The sequence below is a fragment of the Gopherus flavomarginatus genome, chromosome 4, assembly GCF_025201925.1.
Source record: "Gopherus flavomarginatus isolate rGopFla2 chromosome 4, rGopFla2.mat.asm, whole genome shotgun sequence".
Classification (NCBI taxonomy): domain Eukaryota; kingdom Metazoa; phylum Chordata; order Testudines; family Testudinidae; genus Gopherus; species Gopherus flavomarginatus.
Genome location: NC_066620.1, coordinates 88692971 through 88715687, shown reverse-complemented (window position 1 = coordinate 88715687; position 22717 = coordinate 88692971). Strand labels below are relative to the sequence as shown.

Here is a 22717-nt window from a genome sequence, read left to right as displayed (position 1 = left end):
GAGAGTACCTGAGGGGATAGAGCTTGAATGTGATGAGTTCTGCTGATCCAAATGGCCCTTAAGGGACTGCTCTAGCCACTACAAGGTAAAGTAACCATAACTTTCACCTGGGAACACCACATGATCAGGAATAGATCTAGAGATGGCTTAGAGTTACTGTTGTCTCTCCCCACTCTTCCAGCTGCAGAGAGCATGAGCTTGTCTCAGCTCAGGATTGTGCCCTAGGTCCCAACCTACTTATCTATCTATGTGCATTACTTTCAATTAACCCCAGTGCAGGTTACATGTGTATATTGAGAGAAGCTTCCACCTATTAGTATGCTCCGTTCTAAAATCTCTGTCCTGAAACTTCATATTCATTTAGGAAATGTTCTGTTATTGAAAACTTAAAGGTCTGTCTTTTTTTCAGGATGCACCATTTAAACAGCAGACTATCAGAAAAGGAAAGGCTCCTGCATCAGTCATGTTTCTGAACAGCCTTCCTATTATAAATGTGAAACAGACATAATTATGTTGATCCTTAAAGTTATCTGCCCCTTCTGGCTGCTTCTAGTCTGAGCTCCAAAACATCCACTTATAAAAAATGGAGTTTGTGGTGGGGTTTAAACATCTTTTTAAAATTACATTGTATTATTTTTCAGTGTAAGCATTCAGGAAGAAAAGATTGTTCCTTTACAAAACAGAAAAAAAAAACAGACTTCAAAGTTTAGAGTTCCCAATACAAGCTCAGCAGGGGATTAAAATAACATCACCTTCTCTCACAAGATTTAAGAGTAAATTGTGCTCATTTTTTAAAGAAAAAGGAAATTCCTCTTACTTTGATTTCCTGGATTGTGTTCCCCTCTGGTCCTAACTCTATCAGAGTGAACATTTGAGGTTTTTTAGATGCTGAGTGCTATTAAACTTAATAGTTGGTATTTTAGTTTAAAAGTAAAGTCTTTTTAAGAACGATATAACTATGTGAGCAAATGTGGAAGAAAAAGTTCAAACACAGAAATAAGGATTTACCAAAAATTTTTGCAGATTAGTAATTTGGGGATAAAAATGGTATAGTTCATTTAAAGCCACCCTGGTGTAACTAAAAAATAAGCAAAGTAAACTAGATAAAACTCAATCTGTGTTAATTCTGTCAGTTGCTTCTATTTCTTCTGTTGAGACACCAAACAATTCGTTCTAGAGCTAACCTGTCTGGATTTAATACCACCATGACGAGTCCCAACTCTCTTTTACCTCAATGAAGCTCTTTTTGGCTTTACCAGAGAGGGCATATAATTGGATTATACCCCAAATCAAGATCCTTGATACTCAAGGTTATGCAAATATACTTGTCTTCAAACACTTATATTTAATCCCATTATCTGTACAAGTATTAGAATTGTTCTGGCATTAGCCAATGATGCTGAATTTCTTAAGGGTAAATGGCTAGTAACTAAGAGGGAAGCTGAAGTAGCAGGAATATGTGGAATTAGCAACTTTTATATATCCATACTTGAAAAAACCAAACCAACCAAACAAACAAAACCTTTCAGACTTCCATCCTCTGTTTCCTGGGGAAACCCAGTTAACTACAAACTAAAAGACTGTAATTTTGTTTACAAGCATGTCCCATTTTATTTTTAAAACTCTATGTTCAGTCACCAGGCCTGTAGAACCTATATCTTGATCAGACAGTGCACTTTCAGGGTGGAATTTTCAAAAATGTATTGACTTGTCTCAAATTAGTGAGAGTTTTGCCATTGACTTCAGAGACAGAGTTAGGCCAACGATGAATGTTTTTTGAAATCCCATCGTCAAGATTTGCAGCCTGAGTTTCCAATCCTTCCACTTTTGTTATGTACTCTACATTGTTTTCCGTTGTAGTCTGAGTTATTTAGCCCATCAAGTCTAAAGTCCAGATTTCTAGTTATTATTGTCTTCCAATCTTGCAGACTTGCTCCCCATCTGGGGCTGATCCTCAGCAGGGGTAAATTGTCATAGCTCCATTGACTCAGATCTATGACTGTTTACTGCTGTGAGGATCTGCTCCCTCCCCATGTCAGCTACAATGCTATCAGTGTTCATCCTACCAAACCCACTCTAAAAAACTTTCTTAGGTACAGCAAGGTCACTTGTAAGCTGAGAACATAACTCTCTACAGTGTCTGTCAGGACAGTATGTAAAGTTTTGTGATCTGAAAAGATAAACAAATTAAAAAAATAACAGCTGAGTCAGTGGAGCTCAGCAAAGCACGTCTTTTCTGTTGCCTGCACATGCCTGAAACAGCATGTTAAAAACAGGACAAAGATGCCAGGTTCACAGAGCTAAGTTTTTTAATCCTCTTCACGATTCAGTTATCACCAGGGGCGGCTCTAGGTATTTTGACGCCTAGCACAGCAGGCAGGCTGCCTTTGGCGGCTTGCCTGCGGGAGGTCCCCGGTCCCACGGATTCGGCGGCACGCCTGCGGGAGATCCGCCGAAGCCGCGGGACCAGCGGACCCTCTTCAGGCATGCCATTGAAGGCAACCTGCCTGCCGTCCTTGTGGCGACCGGCAGAGCGCCCCCCGTGGCTTGCCGCCCCAGGCATGCGCTTGGCATGCTGGTGCCTGGAGCTGCCCTTGGTTATCACCTAGTTGGAATGCAAGCTTCCTCACACTCTGCCTGTCAGACCTAGGCCTTGTCTTCACTGTTTTTATCTCTATGCAACTAATGAACTATCCCCAGGCACAGTGGAGACAAGGCACTTCAGTTTTACTGTGAGGTAAATTAGGCAAGGTCAGCACAATACCCAGCCTGTGATTAATGTTACATAGTTTATCTCTGGGTAAAACAAAGTACAGTACCTTGTCTCTGCTGTGTTTTCAGCTCTGGTTAGCTCATGAATGTTAGTTACTCTGAGGAAACACACCTTTATTAGCAGTGAGACAGGGCCCTAGTTTTTACTACTAACAAAACTAAAATTAATGAAGCATGTTAACTGCCATTTTGCACTCACTTTGTGTGGGTATAAATGACTACACATGGTGCAAGACAGCGGGTAGCAAGCTTTGGATCATTTATCTGTGGACTGAAGTGAAGCGAGTTGGGACCCCTGGCTTTCCATTCCTGGCTTTCCACTGACTTGCTCTGTTGACATGGTAATACTAAATTACTACCTAGGTATTACTTAGTCCTGCCTTGAGTGCAGGGGACTGGGCTAGATGGCCAACTGAGGTCCCTTCCAGTGCTATGATTCTGTGGCCTACTCACTTATAGCTGGTCTACGCATAAATGTGCATTGAAATACAAAAGGTGTGAATTAAAATCAGTTTTGTTATTTCAGTCCAAATCTGTATGTGGATACTCTTGTTTTGGAGAAGAAAAAAAAAGTGGTGTGAGGCAAGGTATGTAACAAATGGACTATTTTAACTAAATCAACTTTAGCCACTTTTATTCTGAAATAAAGGTCCACAAACAGAATTGCATTTAGTATTAGTTTGTACCTTTGGGTAGTTTGTTGCAAATTTGTATGTATCCAGCTGTTAATTTTATGGCTTAGTTTTCCCATCTGTTTAAAAAAAAAAAATCCACCTCAGGGATATTGTGAGGGTTACTTAATTTACTTTAGCAAAAAGTTTTCAGATCTACAAAAAGGCCACATGGAAATATGTATTTTTATTATTACTATTATATTATATTATATTATATTTTAAAATTAAATATTTTAAAATAAGCAATGATATTTTTCCAAATACTTCTTGGTTTAGCCATTTAAATACCAAATAAATTTGTTAATTTGGCATAAGAAAACAAGGCCCTTTTGATTTTCAGATACAATGTGTGTATTATGGCTTATGGACAAACAGGGAGTGGGAAGACGTACACAATGTTGGGACCGCAATCTGAGGATGATGTCACTCTTTCAATAGAAGATGAACCAGAGCTGGGAATTATTCCTAAAGCCACAGAAGAAGTCTTCAGGTATTGCTGACCATGGGAATGAGAATAACGTTTGAGTGCCAGTTTTTACATTGCAGTTGTATGCAAAAGGGAAAAAATGCACATTGTTTGCAGTATTGTTGTAGCTGTGTTTGTCCCAGGATATTAGAGAGACAAAGTCAGTGAGATAATATCTTTTATTGGACCAATTTTGGTTGGTAAAAAAGACAAGCTTTTGATCTTACACAGAGCTGTTCTTCAGCACATGATATTCTTGCTGTTCAGATTTAACTTTTCAAGATGATTAACAGTTAATTATAGTGGCTTTGGTGGCAAATCCATAGTTAAGTTTGAGTCTAAATTTTCATTCTACACTCTTTCTTAACCCCCCTCTAACATTTTACAAGGTAACTTATTGGTTTGCATATTGGAGTCATTAAAATAAAGGAGGAGAGTGAGATATTTTTCTGGAACTTGAACAACATTTGATCATGGATATTTATTTTCTACTTAGGCCTTATCTACATGGGATAACTTACTTTAGTATAACCGAAGGTGTGAATTAAACCCAATATAGTTATACTGATATAGTTCCCTGTGTGAACGCACATATTCTTATACACAAGTGCTATTTTCTTGATTTAGCTTATATTGCTTAGGAAGGGGTTTAAACTAAACTACACCAAAAAAAGGCCACTTTTATATTAGAGTGTTTAACTGGGAAAATTGTCCTGTATAGACAAGGGCTTAATTTATAAATTCTCTGGATTTATTTTAGCCCCAATGTCTTGTGCATTTTCCCCCATACTCTCAACAGTAGTGTCAAGTATCAGAGGGGTAGCCGTGTTAGTCTGGATCTGTAAAAGCAGCAAAGCCCTGTGGCAACAACAGTGGGCTTTCACAACCCTATACTTCCCACACAGATGCTGCTCTTTAGGTCTTAGGAATTGGAGAGTTTTAAATCCTTTGGCATATCCCAAGAGTTATTGGTGTCACAATAGTAACAAGACATTAGAATCGCCCACAGTCCAGGAACAAATAGTATAGGGTTGAAATGCAACCAAAACAAGGTAATTTTCTCCCTGTGACATATTTACTCTATAATTTAAGTGCATGCATTCTTGTTCTTCAACCTTTACATTAACGTGGAAAGCAACATACTCTCATGATTGTGGTTGTTTGATAAGTACTTTCATCGGACTATAATCAGCTCTGATGCAACTCTTTCTTAAGGATGGTTTACTTAGGATTTGATTTCAGCCATTTTAGCTTTGTTTCATTTTCTTTTCTGTAATTCTTTTCAGGATTATTTCAGAAAAGCCACCAGGAAGTCATTGGGTTGAGGTTTCTGTTGTAGAAGTATATAATAATGAAATTTTTGATCTTCTGGCCAAAGACAGCTGTGGAAGAGTATTTGGCGTTAAACGTGACGTTGTCACAACCAAGGAAGGCAAGAGCGATGTGCCATTGCTTACCTATGAGTGAGTACACAGCACAATAAGTAAACCATTATTGCAATATCATGATCCAGTGTTGTTATAATATGTGTCAGCTACAAGGCATGGAGACATAATTGTTAGCACTGATGAGTATTTCTAAGCATACATTCCTTCCCCGGTACATATAAAAGCCCTGGATGATTCCATTTACTGTTAATATTTCACTAAGAATTCAATTAATTACGTCACACTTGGCTTTCAGTCTCAATTTGAATATTCTGCAGTAATAATAATAATAAAATTAATATTGGTTTATATTTATACACCACTTTCCCTCCCAAGATGTGTTATAACAGTTGTATACACCCTATGTACAGCAGCCTTGAAATGCAGTCAGCTGTATGGCAGGGATGGCAGTCAAGTGCAAAGCAGTTCTTAGCACATTGTGAAAAATGGGAACAATGTGAAAAAGTCTGATAGAACTTTATAGAAAATGATAACCTTTTTGTGGATTTTTTTAGACCATTGTGTAGAATTTTATGAAATAGGATAATTAAAAATACTTAAAGAAAGAATAGCCCTCTATATTATATTTTGTGGGATTTTGGAGTAACTTCTATAGAACCCTGTTGGTTTAATTCCTGTTAAAGTCTGTGAGACTTTTCCATAAGGGCCAGGAAGAGAATTACGTTCAAACACACCAGAGCAAACCCTACTCTTAAGAAAAATGTCGTAAGTCCTTAATATCCACACAGAAGAGAGAGGATTTCATTTTATAAGTGGTCACCCAAAATACTTACCCATAGTACATATTTTAGCACTCTGCTTATCTCATTTAGAAAGATTAACGTGGTGTTGACGCTGCTGGAATTTAAACCTGTGGTCCCAGAGAGGCTAGGTCGTTCAATCCAAAGGTGTAGATTGCTAAGCCATCCTTTCTAATTTCTGTTTTCTATATTTTTAGATAGAACTTTTTCTACAGCATATATGTATAATGGGTTTGATTCTTCTTTACAGCTGTTCTGACTGTGCAGCAGGGCCTTAAAGTGGGCATAATCTGCAGCTACACTCAGGGCCGGTGTAACCATTTAGGCGACCTAGGTGGTTGCCTAGGGCGCTAGGATTTGGGGGGCGCCATTTTCTTCGGCAGCAACCGTGGTGGTTGGATCTTTGGCTGCCTCACCACCAGCATTTAGGCGGAGGGAGCTGGGGCAGGGGGGAGCGGGGAGGGCCGCCTGCAGCAAGTAAGGGTGGGGGGGCGGCATGCAGGGGAACTTCCTGCCCCAGCTCACCCCTGCCCCACCTCCTCCCCGAGCACGCCGTGGCTGCTTCACTTCTCCCGCCTCCCAGGCTTGTGGCACCAATCAGCTTAGGCGCCACAAGCCTGGGAGGCGGGAGAAGCGAAGCAGTCACAGCATGCTCGGGGTGCTCGTGCTCGTGCGTGGAGCAGGGGTGAGCTGGGGCCGGGGGGGCACCTCAGGGCGGAGAGTGGGGGGGGGGAGCTGCCACAAGGGGGGTGCCTCAGGGCGGAGGGGGGGCGCCTCAGGTCAGGGGCATGGGAGGGGGAGGGAGCAAGGTGGAAGTTTCGCCTAGGGCGTGAAACATCCTTGCACCGGCCCTGGCTGCACTATCAGAGTGGTGTAAATGAGAATCAGGCCCACTATATATACATGTCCAGTGCACACAGCCAATGTAAAATATTTCCTTCTTGTTTTTTCATAAGGCTCCTATCTACACAATGTAGATGATAAAAATCATGTCCTAACAAGTGAAGACCACTTTCCTGTCTTAAACAAACGCATTGCACAGCCTGCGGGAACAGCACAATTAAAAATGGGGGAGAGTTAGAGGTGACAGGCAGCAGTCGTGGCACTTACAAGATGACATTAGCAGGTAGAAGGAAGGTGTTGGCCATTTCATTCCTACCCCAACAAAATGTTAGAAGCAGGGGTTCTCAAATTTAATTGCACCGTGATCCCCTTCTGAGCCTGCCCGAGTTCTGCCACTCCAGAACGAAACCAGCCCTAGGCGAGAGGCCTGTAATCCGAGTAGGGTGACCAGGCGTCCCAATATTTAAGTGTTTGTCCTGCATCCCGACCAATCTTTGGTCGAGACACAATTTGTCCCTCCGCCGGCAGCACTTGGGTTTGTTTGTTTTTTCCCCCTCCGCCAGGGGATCACCCCTCCCTTCCCCATGTGTCCTGATATTTTCTTCCTCTCATCTGGTCACCCTAAACCTGAGCCCCGGCACCCTGGGCTGAAGCCCTCGGGCTTTGGCTTCAGCCCCAGGCCCTAGCAAATCTAATGCCAACCCTGGCATTAAGCACCATTAAAATGGGGTCACAACCCACAGTTTGAGAACCGCTGTGTTAGAGGATTCCCAAAGGACCTGGTGGGACACACTGAGGAAAAAGTTCTTTGGGCAAATCATTCTGTAGGTGTCTTTTTGAGGCCAAGAACAAGAAGAGGTGTGTGAGAGCAAACACTAATTTTCTTCTCTGAAAACTGTCCATCACACTGAACAATTCAGCACAAAACCATAAAATGTTCTGTTGCTGGTGGAAACATGATTTTTTTTCAAACATCTCTAATCATAATGCCTGTCAAAGCTGTTCTATGCTACTTCAGTGGAATTGGGAGTCAGAGCAAGAAGTATCTTTTTCTTCCATGGATTAAAACAAACTGCACTCTCAATGGAAATAATTGACAGCAGTATTTTTATCTTGTGGGTTTTAGTAACATAAGCAACCACTTGAGATTTGTTTATGTGGTTTTATATTATTGCCAGAAAATCTTGATAGAATACAACAAATATTCTGGAGGGTTGAAAAGACATAATTCTTTCTCCGCGGTTATTTGTATTTACTGACGTTTTCTCTCCACTGAACTGTTCATACAAAATGGGAGCCCACATAGAAACTGTAAAATTGCTTTTTCCAGAATCTAGGATTTGTAATTTTCCTCTCTGTGGAATTACAGTCACTATAGTAATCTAGGAATGATTTTTTTCTTCCTACTTATTTACAGCTAAACACAAAACTTTTAAGGTTCATCCTAGTAAAATTCAATTTCAGATCACTGAATACGAAAGTCTTTGGGTTAAATTTGATTTCCAGGCATAGTAATGCACCCTCATCTGTACTCCTGAAAAGAGAAGCAGGGAGTGAATTAAGGCTAATTGGGGGCTCAGATTCATCCACACTTTTAGGAGCAGTCTGGAAACACTCTTGCTCCCAGTCCAGTACTATATGGGCTCTTTCTTCCTCAGTTCTGAGTTCTTGGACTTCCTCCTCCCAAGTGAGGCAGCCCACACAGCTCATCCCAGCACATTGTGCTATCAGTTGAGCCCTCTGCCATTGCCCATCTCTCTGCCTCTAATTCACTGCACTGTCCAGGCACCTTCTGACTGTGGAATCCCAATGACTCAAATCTGGCTTTAATTTATGCTTGAAAAATAACCTTTGTGCCTACTTGATCACAGGAGTTCTGCCTGGCTAGTTGTTGACCCCTCTTTTTCCCAGCTTTTGGGGAGGGGAAGGTACAGTACAGGCTGAGATTTGTGCCATGGGGGTTGGAAACTGTGGCTGGAATGGGTTTCCTTTGTTTTTCTTTTCTTCTTGAGGTGACTTCAAGATTTATTTCTTTAATTTTCAATACATGGCAAAGGTGCTTAGAGGTTTGGATAAGCACTTTTGGAAAATGTTTATCTAAGTCAATCAATAAGTGTTCAGTATTTATATCTTGATTACTATAAAAGCAGCAAAAAAGTCAAATTCGTAAACAGACTATATTAATAATTAATTAAAAAGGTTAACAATGAAAAACAAACCCAAACAACTCAAGGAAACAGTTGAGGAAGGCCACCCCTGCTGTCTGAAGTCTAAGCAAACATATGGCGTTTTGAATAAAAACACATCCTCCTTTGTGTTAATATTTCATCTAAAATGTACTGGCCCACTGAGTCTCATTGGCTTCTCCATACACTAAATAGAACACCGTGGAAGTTTTCCTGTTAACATGTACATCCAACTGAATCAGCCAAACCTCATGTTCTTCCTTCTTGTATGTGTAAGTTGGTATTAGACAATATCCAGGGCCGAATTTTCAGCCTAACTACAGCATGGCCTCTCTATGTAGCAGCTGGTCCCTGAAAACCTGTCTGTGTGCAGTGTAATATTTACAATATGATATAGTTCATTTAGTTAGACTCCTCTTAGGGAAAATCTTTTTCTATTCCTTCTTTTCGGGTTCCGCATGTCAATCAAGTTGGCTAACCTACCACCAGTTAAAAAATGCCTCACATTTGTGTCCCCTACTCTGGTGAATCCTCCTCCTGAGTTTCTCAAATCTACGTCTCCATTCTTCATGTCAATCTTAGTGATCCCTAGACTTTTTACTTCAGTGAAGAGGATGCCTGAGCTAGGAGCCATGTTCAGTGGAAAACCGTACTGAACTTTTTCCAAGAATTAGGTGCAATTCCCTGCTCTGACTCAGACTTCCTGTGTGACTGGGCAAGTCACTTAGCCTCTCTGTGTCTCAGTTCCCAGTCTGTAAAATGGGGATGATAATATTTCCCTGCCTCTCAGAGTGTTGTGAGGACACATGCATTAAATATTCTGAGGTGCTCAGGTGCTGTGTTGATAGGGGCTGTATACTTTAGATACAAGGTGTCCAGGCTACATAAGAGCATAAGAATGACTATACTGGGTCAGATCAATGGTCCATCCAGCCCTCTGTCCTGCCTTCTGACCATGGCTAGTGCCAGATGCTACAGAAGGAATGAACAGAACAGGGCAGTTTTTGAGAGATCCATCCCCTGTCGTGCAGGCCCAGCTCCTGGCAGTCAGAGGCTTAAGGACACATAGTGCGTGGGGTTATATCCCTGACCATCCTGACTAATAGCCATTGATGGACCTATCCTCCATGAACTTATCTAATTCTTTTTTTTATAGTTTTGGCCTTCACAACAGACCCTAGCAAAGAGTTCCACGGGTTAACAGTGCATTGTGCCAGCATATTCAGTAGGAGGCACAGCTTCATCTTGGGCTGAAATGGAACTTGCCCTAGTTGAAAGATTCTGCAGGGCAGCAACTTATGGAGATAACTTTCTACTTGCTAAACCCAGGATTGTTCAATCCTTGAGGGGGCCATTTAGGGATCTGGGGCAAAAATCTGTCTAGGGATTGGTCCTGCTTTGAGCAGGGGGTTGGACTAGATGACCTCAAGAGGTCCCTTCCAACCCTGATATTCTATGATTCTATGATTCTATAAGAGTTAGCAAAGGAGACAAGGGGAGCATTTTGGAGCCGGGATTGGGAACTGGGAGGGGCATAAGAGGAAATTATCAATTCATGTTCAAGTCGCCACATTTTTAATGTCACCTTTACTATCAACTAATACTATTTTGTTTTGCCAGGACTGTTGAAAATGCTGTAGAATTCTTACAGCTAGTTGATAAAGGTCTGCAGCTAAGGGTCCAACATCCAACACTGGTGCATGCTCATTCCTCTCGCTCTCATCTGGTAGTGACATTGACCATAACCACGAAGGCTGTCTCTGCAGATAGCGTTGGTAAGCAGGATAGTGCTAAAATATATCTAGAGCCATTTGTGTCAGAAATGCAGTATCTGGGTTGAAGGATTTTCTTATTGCTCTTTTCTCTCTTCTGACTGTCTCTTGCTACACTCTTTAAACCCCCTGTTCTTTTCTATTTAACCTTTTGGCTGCTTTTTGGAACACCTCTTAATGTTGCTGTGTTTGAGATGTTTTCTTAACACTTCTAACATTGTGTGATGATTTTTACATGCTGCTGTAGTACTTATGGGCATGCAGTGTGAAGCAGTCTATGGTGTATTTTTTCTTACTAACAGGCATAGAATCAAATAGTGGAGCTGGATAATTTTACAAGGAATTATTATTTAGTTATATATGCTAAGATCAGAGCTAGAACAAAAAGTTTATGCTTCACAGGGCATATGATCACTACTGGGGCAGAAGGGATTTTCTCTTTACATACTACATTACACAATTAGTTAGGTGTGTTAAGGGGGTTTTCACTTGGTCCCTCCCAGAGTAGACAAACCAATGATCTTATCAAGCATGGAAAACCCTGTATTCTTATATTATAGTTGTGTCTCTTCTTGCTTTTCAGTGTCACATATAAGTTTGCCAGTCTGTTGCATTAGGAGCAGTTCCGGCTCTTGTGAGGTTAACTTTGTTTCCTTTCCTTTTGCTCATGTTGTAATTAGACTCTCCATTTGTAGCACTGTGGTCTGTCTCCTTCATACCCTGCAACAACAATATGGTTTTAGGAAGTGGAAAATATTTAAAACTTTTTTCTCCAGATCTCTATCGGAAATTAAACAGAGGATATTAGCAAAACAGAACAAATGGTGCCCTGGTTTACTTGCAGCCCCTGCCAAAAAACACAGCTACTTCAGATGCTGCAGCACTACCACTCCAGATGTTAGATCTATCCAGCTTCAGATCTTTGTCAATCAGGCAGACATTACAAAATACAGCCATTTTAACTCACCAGCCATCTTGTTTAGTCCGGGCTTCCTTCAGTCATTCATTAGCTGACACGCTATGCCAGTTACTGCACTACTCTTCTTTAAGCCTCACAGCAAGGCCAAATAGAAATTTCTGCCATATGTTGATGGATGGAGGACGCCCAAGTTTCAGGATCACAGAATAAGAGTTACGATAGCTGAATGAGCATTACAGTAGGTGGAGAAGCACTACAAAATGTGACCTCAAAGTGGAATTGTGACAGTGTGGTCTGCCTCTGTAATAAGAAACACACCTTGCTTAAGGCCTAGGCGCAGCAAATTGCCAAATGGTAGACACTGAAGAAATAAATATTAGATAAAATCAGAAAGCTAAGGAGTGGTAGTTAGGCTTTGGAAATGGGACTTAAAGCCAGAGCTTTAGGATTTTATGTCAATAACTTTTGTTGTGTGTGTGGGGAGAGGGTTGTTTTAGTTCCTTGCCCTATAGTGAGGAAGAGAAAGAGATTTTACTTTCATGCTTTCTCATCTGAAGCATTCTTTTCTATGTAAGCCAACACAGCTGCTCTGTCTCTATGACGTATGCTGTCATGGGTAGATTGCCACTCCACTCCAGCCTAGGAGAGGAAAGATTAAAGCAAGACACTGGAGAAGAAAGTCAAAGCTAAACTGCCCAGTGAAAAATCTTTTGCCCAGAATCCTACTGCCTAGGGGAGAGATAGCCAAGATATCAGAAGTGAAGCTAGCACTGAAGGACCTCCAAAGAATCTGCCTGTCCCCCCAAGCACAGATCAGGTCCCAGAATGCTAAGGTGCCGGATGACTTGCAAGGTCTGGGTTCCTCCAACTGTGGCTGCAGAACCAAGGCCAGGACTACTAACCTCTTTGGGCCAGGGACTATCTTTTGTTCTGTGTTTATACAGCACCTGACAGAATAAGACCCTTGACTAGGGCTGCTGGGCACTATGATAATACACATAAATAATAATAATAGGTGACCTACCTGAACAAGTAGGTACTGTTAAAGTTGCTTGTGGCTCATTAGGCAGAGATGGAGAAAAGAGGAGTTCCAAAGATTCCAGAGGGAATTGCAACAAAGGGTGAGACAACAAGAGAGAGAATTCTGGCCAGAGCAGTAGTAGCTGAAGGACCAGCAGCATTGGAAATGGGTTGCAGAGCTCAAGGCTCTTAAAGATACCAAGTCCCACTCCATCCTAGGAATCAAGGGACTGCTAGGCAACAATCAATTGCAAACATGACTTTTTCTGCACATTCTCAGTAGTACCCTACCTGCCATACAAGTGTGGAGTTGAATGTAGTGATGGAGCTGTTGGCGATATTAAATAAAACAAAACAAAAAAATAAGCCTTGCTACCTAGTTGGTATCACCTTCCTGATTGGCAGTGAAATAAGATAGACCAAGATTTCATACTTGTTCATCTGAGTAATCCAACCTGCCTGGGTCATTAATTATAGCCGACAAAACAATCTGAAACAGAAGATACTGGGTTAACCCATCACTGTTGCATTTTTTTGCTGCCCATTTTGTGATGTTAAAATAAACTTTCCTCATTTGTTTGTTTCCATCATCCAGCTCCTCTATGGACAGATGAACAGTCTAGTCCAAGGCTAAGTAAAGAGCTTTTCTGCACCTTTCCTCAACAAATGAAAGATGATAAACTCATCTTTCCTTCCAGAGCCTCTTCTCCAGCACAGTTTGAATCTACTGAGAAACTGAAGCACATCAAAACTAAACTACAGCTGGTGGATTTGGCGGGCAGTGAATGTGTTGGTACGCAGACCTTTTTATGACAAGGCTATTTTGAACTGAGAGCATAGAGCCTTCCATCCCATGGAGATAGTAATTGCATTTAGCTTATTAACTGAGTATTTGTGTTTCTTCATAAGAGGTGATTTAGACACATGCATCCAAATTTAAATGAAGTTATTGGGTCTGATTCACCACTGAGTTAATGTCACTGGGGCTTCATTAAGATCGGGTGGCACAAGGTAAAGCAACTCAGTGGACAGTCAGGCCCATGGTGACATGCAGGGTGTACATGCTCTATTTGTTCAGACTGTTTTTAAAAGTTGTATTTTTACAGTGCAAAAATATGTAGAAAAATTAGCATGTTCTTATTTTTGTACAGAAATGATCAAAGTGCATACATTATTTAAATATACTAAATATTTGTCATGAGCATACCGCTGTGTGTGGGTTTTTCTGCCTGCTTGTGGAAAAAATCTGGAAGGAAGTTGGTGTATTGAAAAGATAATATTATTTTCATTGTTCCTTCAAAGCACTTTCCTCCTCCTCCATGCACACAATAATTTCAAAAACTTGATTATTTCCTGAAGGACAAGCTTTTTTACCAAGAAAAGCCACACCGCTAAATGTACCGTTCCAGGAATAATGTTTTGAAAACTGAATCTGTATTATGAAAGAACTCTTTAGGTTACTGCCAAGAGTTCTTTCTGCTGGTGACTGTTAACTTTTGTTCTATAAAAAACATAACGGAATAGATATATATATTTTTTTAATTTGCTGGGGGTGTTAGAAACCTTTTGGTGAACATGTAATTGACAATACTGTATGTGTCTGTTCCCTCAGTTTGACAAGGGCAAGCATTTGATGCTCTGTGTACTCAACACGCCAGATCCTCAACAGGTGTAAAATGATGTACTTCAGCACTGAAGTTAATGGAGCAATTTTGATTTGCACCAGCTGGGGATCTGGCCCAACACATGCAGGGGGCTCGATTCTATTCTTAACCATGCTGGTGAAAATCCAAATACATCAAAATTACTCTGGATTTACATAGGTATAATTTAGAACAGATTTTAGCACATTATCTTTTGAAAGTTCAAATTTGGGACAAATTTAAGTGAGGAAGAGTTTTTAAAGTGTTTATTGTACATGAATCTGATGCAGACATGCACCTTTTCCCCTTAACTTGATAGGTCTCCTGAGGGACATCTAAAATGATTGTAGTTTGTTTTCACATCGTTGTCTATGAGCCAGAATGTTAGTTCTTAGCAAACTCTTGTCAAATTTCCTTATAAATCTATCTAGAGTGGCCTTCGCTATAAAAACGTAAGTAAACGTTTTGAGTCAGATCGTGGGCTTGGCCTACACAAAAAGGCATAAGGGGAATAAGATCCTCTTCTGCCCCATCCCCAACGTCACTACTATATGAGTTCCCCATATCTCAGCTGCAGGCATGGAAAAGGTGGGGGAGGGTACTAATCTGCTGTTGGTTAGTGCTGGTAGCGCATTATTACTCACGGGGGAGCATGGCAAGAGTAGGGAAGGAATTCTCCCTCCTAGGACTTGTCCACATACAACATGAACAAGTTTAACTAAACTGTGATGTTACATTGATTTAGTTAAACTGGTGCAACTTTGTGTGTAAACCAGGCTTTAGAGGCAACCTTTCCTGGGTTACTACTGGAGTAGCACAACTATGTGCCAACTCTTACACTGGGCTAGAGATCAAAGGACACCCTAGTCCCTTAGGCAAAACTACTACCTAAGATCATACGGTAAATACTTGTAGGAATACATTAATAGCTATCTTCATATCCAGTATGCAGTCTTTCTGCTTGTTGCTATACCATCTTGAGCTGTGATCCTATCAGTCTAATGCCAGTTCAGTTCTCCCATAAGAAACATTCATTGGACAGCTACCTACTGCAGGAAATGGTAAGGGATGGCACTTTTCCTTCTGAGTCACTGTGACTTAAGGGATACTGTCCTGCTGAATTGTCTTCCAGTCTTCTCTCTGATTTAGCACTTGATTCAGTGCCCTAGTACTGACAAGTATGGACACAGAAGATATTGTACAACTGGAGAAGTACAGATGAGAAATAAAAGCAATGTCCCAGACCACCTGTGATCATTCAAGATTCTGTAGCACTTTTCATAAGAATAGGAGTATTGCTATGTGTTATTGAACAATGCAGTGCTACTGTGCATTATTAAACGGCTGCTGGATTTCACCTCAGAAGTGGATGCCTTTCAGTGGAGGAGGATGCGATTCCTGTGTGTGGTTTGTTTATCTGTTTAAATTAATAAAATATTTTTGAATTTTTCAAGGCAAACGATGCTTTATTAGGCAATATTTTCCCTAACAAATCCTGTATGGCTAAAACTTTGTAACTTCTTCATATATTAATGAACTTGTCCGATTTATATTGACTTAAAAATAATTCTGTCAATGGTATTAGGAGTACTTTTTCTTCCTGTATTTGGGATATTTCGTATTCAGAACAGGACAAGTGGCTTTCACTTGTATTTTCACATTTTATGTGAGGGAGTGAAGTCAGGAAAAAATATACAGTATAACGTATTCTGACTTTTTAATATGTATATATGTGAACATGGATATTGGATATTTTTTGCAAAAGACAGTTTAGTTAAATACATCAAAGATTATGAGGTGCTCAGATACGACAGCAATGGGGGCCATATAAGTACCTAAGAGAGATAGTAAATGATGTTTACCACTTGTCTTTAAATGTGTTATTAAAACAAAAAAGTTACACTTCAAGTCCAAGTGATATACCATGCACAGAGCTTATGTACATTGAGCTTAGCAGATGCCTGAAGATGACAAAGAATCTTTGATTATTCTGACTGTTGTTTCCTTGTATTGCATTAGGTATGTCTGGAGTGACAGGAGTAGCCCTGCGAGAGACCTCGTTCATTAACCGTAGCTTATCAGCTCTGTCAGATGTGCTTGGAGCAATAGCAGAGCAGCGCTCTCACATTCCGTATAGAAACAGCAAACTTACCCACCTACTCCAGGACTCCATAGGTGATTATTTCTTTTGCCTTTTATGTAACAACATTGAGTTACATTTCTTCTCCCAAACTTTTTTTAAACATTTTATTAGGATCTTTTATTGTTGATCTTTTCCCACTGATGTTGTGTAGCATGGTAGAACAAAAGTTGTAAGGATATGGTGTGGAGCAATGTTGTGTGGGAGGCTATCGCAGGGCACAGGGAGTCAGAACTCGGGTTCTGTTCTGGAATCTCTTCTCACTGATTTGCTTAAGTCATTTAACTTTCTTGAGTCTTGCTTTTCTCGTTGGTAAATTGGTACCTGATAACAGTGACCTACCTCCATAAGATATTGTGAAGTTTAATTCATTAATTTAAGGTTTAATATCAAGTGACTGTAAAAGTTAAGCTTAACTCTTCCAGGGTTTTGTTAATACGTGTGTAAGAAATTTGCAGATTTTGTGGCTGTTCTTGCTGCCCAGAATGCACAATACCGAAACAATAAATGGACACGCTTCAACATCCATTTAAGTGTTACAACAACTTCTTCGAGTGATTGCTCATGTGCATTCCACAATAGGTGTGCGTGCTTGCCATGTGCACCGGTGCCAGAAGTTCTTCCCTTAGTCGTATCCATGGGGAGTGCCCCTAGTGGCGCTGTCATGGCGTGGTATAAGGGGCGCTGCGCACTTCCCCAACCCTCAGCCCCTTCTTGCGGCCAGTAAAGGTGCTTCGGAACTGCTCTGCTCCAGCTCGGCTGTAGCTTTCCCTCTTGGACTATGTTAGTTCATAGTTAATAGTGCCTGTAGTTTAAAAGAAAGTAGTTTTAGTTAGAATTAGTTGTGTGTGCCCGGGTTGGGACATGCCCTGTGCCCCAGGCTTCAAGTCATGCAACACTTGCAAATGGCCTAGGCCCGTGAGTGATCCGCACGTGGACTGTTTACATTGTCTGGGGGAAACCCATCTCAGCGATCGCTGCAAGATTTGCAGATCCTTCAAACTTCGGACCAAGAAGGAGCGGGACATTCGGCTCCAAGCCATTTTGGTAGTCAGTCCTGACACCAACACCGCTGCGCCGCTCCAAGTTGGCACTGAGCACGGTGGCATCGGTGCACAGCAACTCAATGGTGCCCATCACCAGTTGCCACCGCTCCCCATCCACAGGACACTCCAAAAAGGTGAAGAAGACGTCTTCTCCACCAAGACACCAGAGCAAGACTGGGGGAGAGACTAGACCTGCATTAGGTAGCTCTCAGTCCCTGTTGGCCTCGCGGCCTCCTACTCAAGTTGAGCAGAGTAGCCTGGCCCACTCTGAGCCTGCCTCCCCAAACACCAGTGGCTACATTCGGGAGCCCTCCACACCAGATGCCCTACAAGCGTTTCAAGATGTTATGACTCTGCTAGTATTGTTGTCTCCCTGGTCCAGAGACAAGCCACTGCTCAGATCTCCGCAGTCGCCGCCTGGACGGTACCACTCACGATCAAGGGAAGGTTCCTGACAATGTTCCCCACTCAGTGACCGCCCTGGGCACAGCCCGCACTGGTCTCTGTCAACCCCCACCAGGTTTTCTTGCTGGGTACCAACTGGCAGGTGTTCCAGGCACTGCTCCACCTCCAGGAAACATAGACCTTGCAAGGATAGCGTGCCCTGTCAAGACCAGGACAGACAGCACTGGAGGTCATTGTCTCTGAGAAGCTTCCGTAGTCCCTCGTGGTACGGGCATTGATGCCGTTCCTGTTCTTTGTCTTGCTCAAGGCCCCCACTGTGGCACCACTCCTGCAGCCCTAGGCATCAATCGCTGGCACCCCACCATCATGGATCTGCCCGTCAGAGCCGCTTCTCCATGCTGGGATCACGGTCTCGCAGTCAGCACCGCTCCTGACGTTGCCACTCATCCCAGTCCCAGTCCCGGGATAGCGGTCAATCGTATTCCAGCCTGACCTCCCTTCGAAGTCATCAGCTGATGGGCCAGGCTGCTCAGGCTGGACAGCCCGCTCCACTGGTGCCATAGAAAGGAGTTGGTGGGGCGTCATCCCTGGTCCTGCACTCAGAAGGGGACCAAGTGGTGGAACCTGCGGCACTGGTGGGGACGCAGAGTACCGCATCCCCATCCTCCCCAATGAGGCAATCGTGGGCCCTCCTGTCGTGCAGATATGAGCCCCCTTATAAGAAGTCAAGGGATTATAAAAAAGTGCCCGCAAAGGTAATCCCGGCCTGTGCCCCACCCTGGGCCCTCTAAGGGTAAACGGGCGGGAAATCACCAGTTTTGACAGGATCCCCGGGGGCAACTTACCAGTTCATACCAGGGATCCACCCACAATAAAGCTTCCCTTCCGCAACCGGTTGTGTGCTTTTCTCCCGGAGTGGTTGCGGCTGACCTCAGACCGAGGGGTCCTCAACATCGTCTCCGGCTACACCCTCCAGTTTACTTCTACCCCACCCACCCACTCTCCATCCCCATCCCTTTTCAGGGACCCCTCTCAGGAGAGCCTACTCGAGCAGGAGGTGAGGCAGCTCCTTGGCTTAGGAGCAGTGGAGGTGGTGCCAGCGGAGTTCAGATGCAAGGGGTTCTACTCCTGCTATTTCCTGATCTCGAAGGCCAAAGGGGGGCTTGGGCCCATCCTGGACCTGCACGGCCTGAACCAGTACATGGTAAAGCTCAAGTTTCGCATAGTCTCCCTGGCCTCCATCATCCCCATCCTGGGGACTGGTACACCACCCTCGATCTACAGGACGCATACTGCCACATCCATATATTCGAGAGGCACAGGCGTTTTCTCCGTTTCACGGTGGGGCAGGAGCACTACCAGTTTACTCTCCTCCCATTTGGCCTGTCCACGGCTCTCAGGGTATTCACAAAGTATATGTCTGTGGTAGCCGCCTACCTCGGACACCGGGGGGTCCAGATCTTTCCCTACCTCAACGACTGGCTGGTCAAGGGCAGCTCCAGGTCACAGGTACAGGCTCACGTTTCCCTCCTCCTGTCCACATGCACCACACTGGGCCTGTCTCCACCTACCATATGGGCCAGGACATCATCCTGCTGGTGCTCTGTCCCAAACCCCACACGTCCAGTGAGGAGCACCACCTGCACATGCTAGATGTGAGACGGGCTCTGGCTTTTTATCTAGAACATACAAAGCCGTTCAGGAAGTCTTCACAACTGTTCATTGCCTCAGCCAAGCTCGTGAGAGGCCAGCCAATCTCCACTCAGCAGCTCTCCAACTGGATCACTTCATGTATCTGACTTGTTATGACCTGGCGGGAGTCCCCCCGCCACCGATTCTGAGGGCACAAGCCTCATCAGCTGCCTTTCTGGCCCATGTCCCTATTCAGGACATCTATAGGGCTGCCATATGGTCATCGGTTCACACGTTCACCTCATTATGCGATAGTTTCCCAGACCAGGGAGGATGCTGGCCGGGTTCAGCAGGGCTGTGCTCCATCCCGAGTGTCTGTGAACTCCTACCCGCCTCCAACAGATATAGCTTGGAATCTCCTATTGTGGAATGCACATGAGCAATCACTCGAAAAAGAAAAGACAGTTACCTTTTCCGTAACCGGTGTTCTTCGAGATGTGTTGCTCGTGTCCATTCCACATCCCGCCCTCCTTCCCCTCTGTCGGAGTTGTCTGGCAAGGAGGAACTGAGGGTCAGGGGAGCATGCAACGCCCCTTATACCGCACCATGGAGGCATCACTCCAGAGTTCGCTAGGGGCGTTTCCCTGCAAGTACCGCTAAGGGAAAAACTTCCGGCACCGGTGCACGTGGCGAGCACGCACACCTGTTGTGGAATGGACATGAGCAACACATCTCAAAGAACACCAGTTACGGAAAAGGTATCTGTCTTTTCTTTTGGTATTCGGATGGGCTGCTCTACTCTAACATTTCATCCATGTGTGTGGTAGTGATAGCAAAAATCAGTGTAACCCACTGGTGAATGTGTGTTGTAAGCCCCGTTCTGTGTCCTATCCATGAAGTATATGATTCTTTTACTGCCCCTAGATAGTGAGATTCAGCTCAAGCTGTACCAGCTTTTAGCTCTTGAGCTGCCTGGTTCAATCTCAGGTGTGGGGATTATAATATGAGCACAGATTTTCAAAGAGGATTTTTTGCCACAGAATTCTAAATTCACCTCTTCCTGCACTACAACCTTGGGAAATCAGTACACCCTGTGAAAGGCCAAATATTGAAGCTTAGCAAAATATCTGCAGTAAGTTTTTTTTTTTTTTTTTTTTTTTTTTTTTTTTTAATGGATAAAATTTGCCTATTTTCAAATTCTGGAAAGAGAGACAGTGACTGGTGAAGGGATTTGCATAGGCTGGTGAGTCAGGAGATCTGGGTTTTAATGCAAGTTGTAGTATGGACATGTTGTAGGACTTCGGACATGTTACCTAAACTCTGAGCTACAGTTTCCATCCTTTGACATTAGTCATGTCAATTATTCCCATGCATGATTTTGGGAATGTCCTTAAACTACCACCATGATCTCTTGACAGTTAAAGCTTCCTTTTTTGCAGTACTTAGATACAAGTGATCTCTTCAGCTTTTAGATATGGTGATTTTACAAATACAACAAAGCATTGATACCCAAAACGTAGACTTGTTAGTGAAAGGGGCAGAAGGTTCTGTATTACAAATGGTGAAAAATAACAGCAAATGGTCAGCTAGCTAAATGAGACAATACCATATGTAGTAGTAGCACTTGACTGTAGTGCCCATATGCTTTCAACAGCTCTGTTTGTATAACGCTCTGATTCATAGAATTGATAACAGCCTACTCTGGCTTCTGTGCAGTTAGCAGGTGAGTATTTAAAAACTTCTTGAAATAAGTGTGTGTGGTTTTTTTTACTGTTTTTAGGGGGCAACGCTAAATTGCTGGTGATGCTGTGCATCTCCCCCTGCCAGAAGTACTTAGCGGAATCGCTGCAATCCTTGGGATTCGGAACTCGTGCTCGGCAAGTCCAGAGAGGACAAGTCAAGAAAAGAAATCTGCCGGTGTCTAGCAAATCAAAATAAAAGCTAAGGCTTCTGTGGATTAAAGTATTATTAATGAGTTCCTCAGACTGAAATGTATCTTGTTGTCATAAAGCCATGCTTTAAGATGTAAACTGCCAGTTAAAATAAACACTCCTCAATGTGGCATTAACAAAGCCATAAACTTGCTGATAATGTTCTTGTTCCAAAGATAACAGGTATTGAAAATGGCTACCAAGCATGACGGATGGCATGGCATAGAAATAGATTATTCCTTTTAGGGGAGCAACATGAACACAGAGTTTTAGAGCAAATGTTTAGCATTGGGAAATAAGTAAATTAAATCAGCAGTGCACTGATCTTGGACAGTTTGCACTGGAAGGGCTGAATCTCTGTCCTGTTAATTCGGTAAAAAATACAAGTCTTTAAATACTCTGTTTCATTTCAGTATCTCAAACTTGGTGGGAATATTTGGTTTGATGTTCGGGTTAAAATTAGGCACATATCTTGCTGACTTGCTCTTCTCTCTCTAGCATTGGGTTATTCCTAACACATTCCTATACCCTCAAGAAAAAAACAGGACCCAAACAACCTAACTTAAAGTACCATGCTTTAACTACTATGGCAGTCTTCTTCTAGCTGCTTTTGCCATCTTCCCTGTGCTGAAGGTGTAGGATGGTGGGTTGAGGTTTGTGAATGAAATGACATTGAGGGAGGAGTCTTAAGCAATTTCAAATAACATTACAGATTGAAAGAGATTCTGAGGTATGTAGTTGAGTTTTATTAACATCTAATGTGTGTTCGTGCTGTTTGAATGCTCAGTAGAGGCCAGTGATTCACTCTGACTTTTTGCCTCTAGGGATTGTATTGCCTCTAGCCTGGGATAGAGGTCATTGGTGGGGCTCTGTGAGGAGGCTTAAATTGCATTTGCCTATCTGAAAGACTTGAGTTTATAGTGCTCTGAGTCTCTTAACTTTCACAAGCATAAATATTTATCCCGCAATTATATAGCATACTGCTATTGGAATTTCACCCTTGAATGTATACCAGCTGCTACATTGCATGTGGTGCTCTGGTATTATCTCTGACCCTCAGTGCATCAGCATTGTAATTGT

General features: G+C 42.7%; 1 protein-coding gene across 7 annotated transcripts in view; it reads left to right on the top strand.

The window, feature by feature from the left end:
• KIF25 (kinesin family member 25) overlaps nt 1-22455 on the top strand; it is a 90485-nt gene extending 68030 nt beyond the window's left edge. For 6 of the 7 annotated variants that reach the window (XM_050949091.1, XM_050949090.1, XM_050949089.1 and 3 more), the window contains 6 exons: nt 3787-3936; nt 5199-5375; nt 10750-10904; nt 13436-13633; nt 16503-16658; nt 21487-22455. In XM_050949091.1, coding sequence (XP_050805048.1) covers nt 3787-3936; nt 5199-5375; nt 10750-10904; nt 13436-13633; nt 16503-16658; nt 21487-21644 — 994 coding nt within the window. In that variant the 3' untranslated portion in view covers nt 21645-22455. The remainder of the gene's footprint in view (nt 1-3786; nt 3937-5198; nt 5376-10749; nt 10905-13435; nt 13634-16502; nt 16659-21486) is intronic. The other variant, XM_050949092.1, reaches the window with a different exon arrangement.
• The last annotated feature ends 262 nt before the right edge of the window (nt 22456-22717 follow it).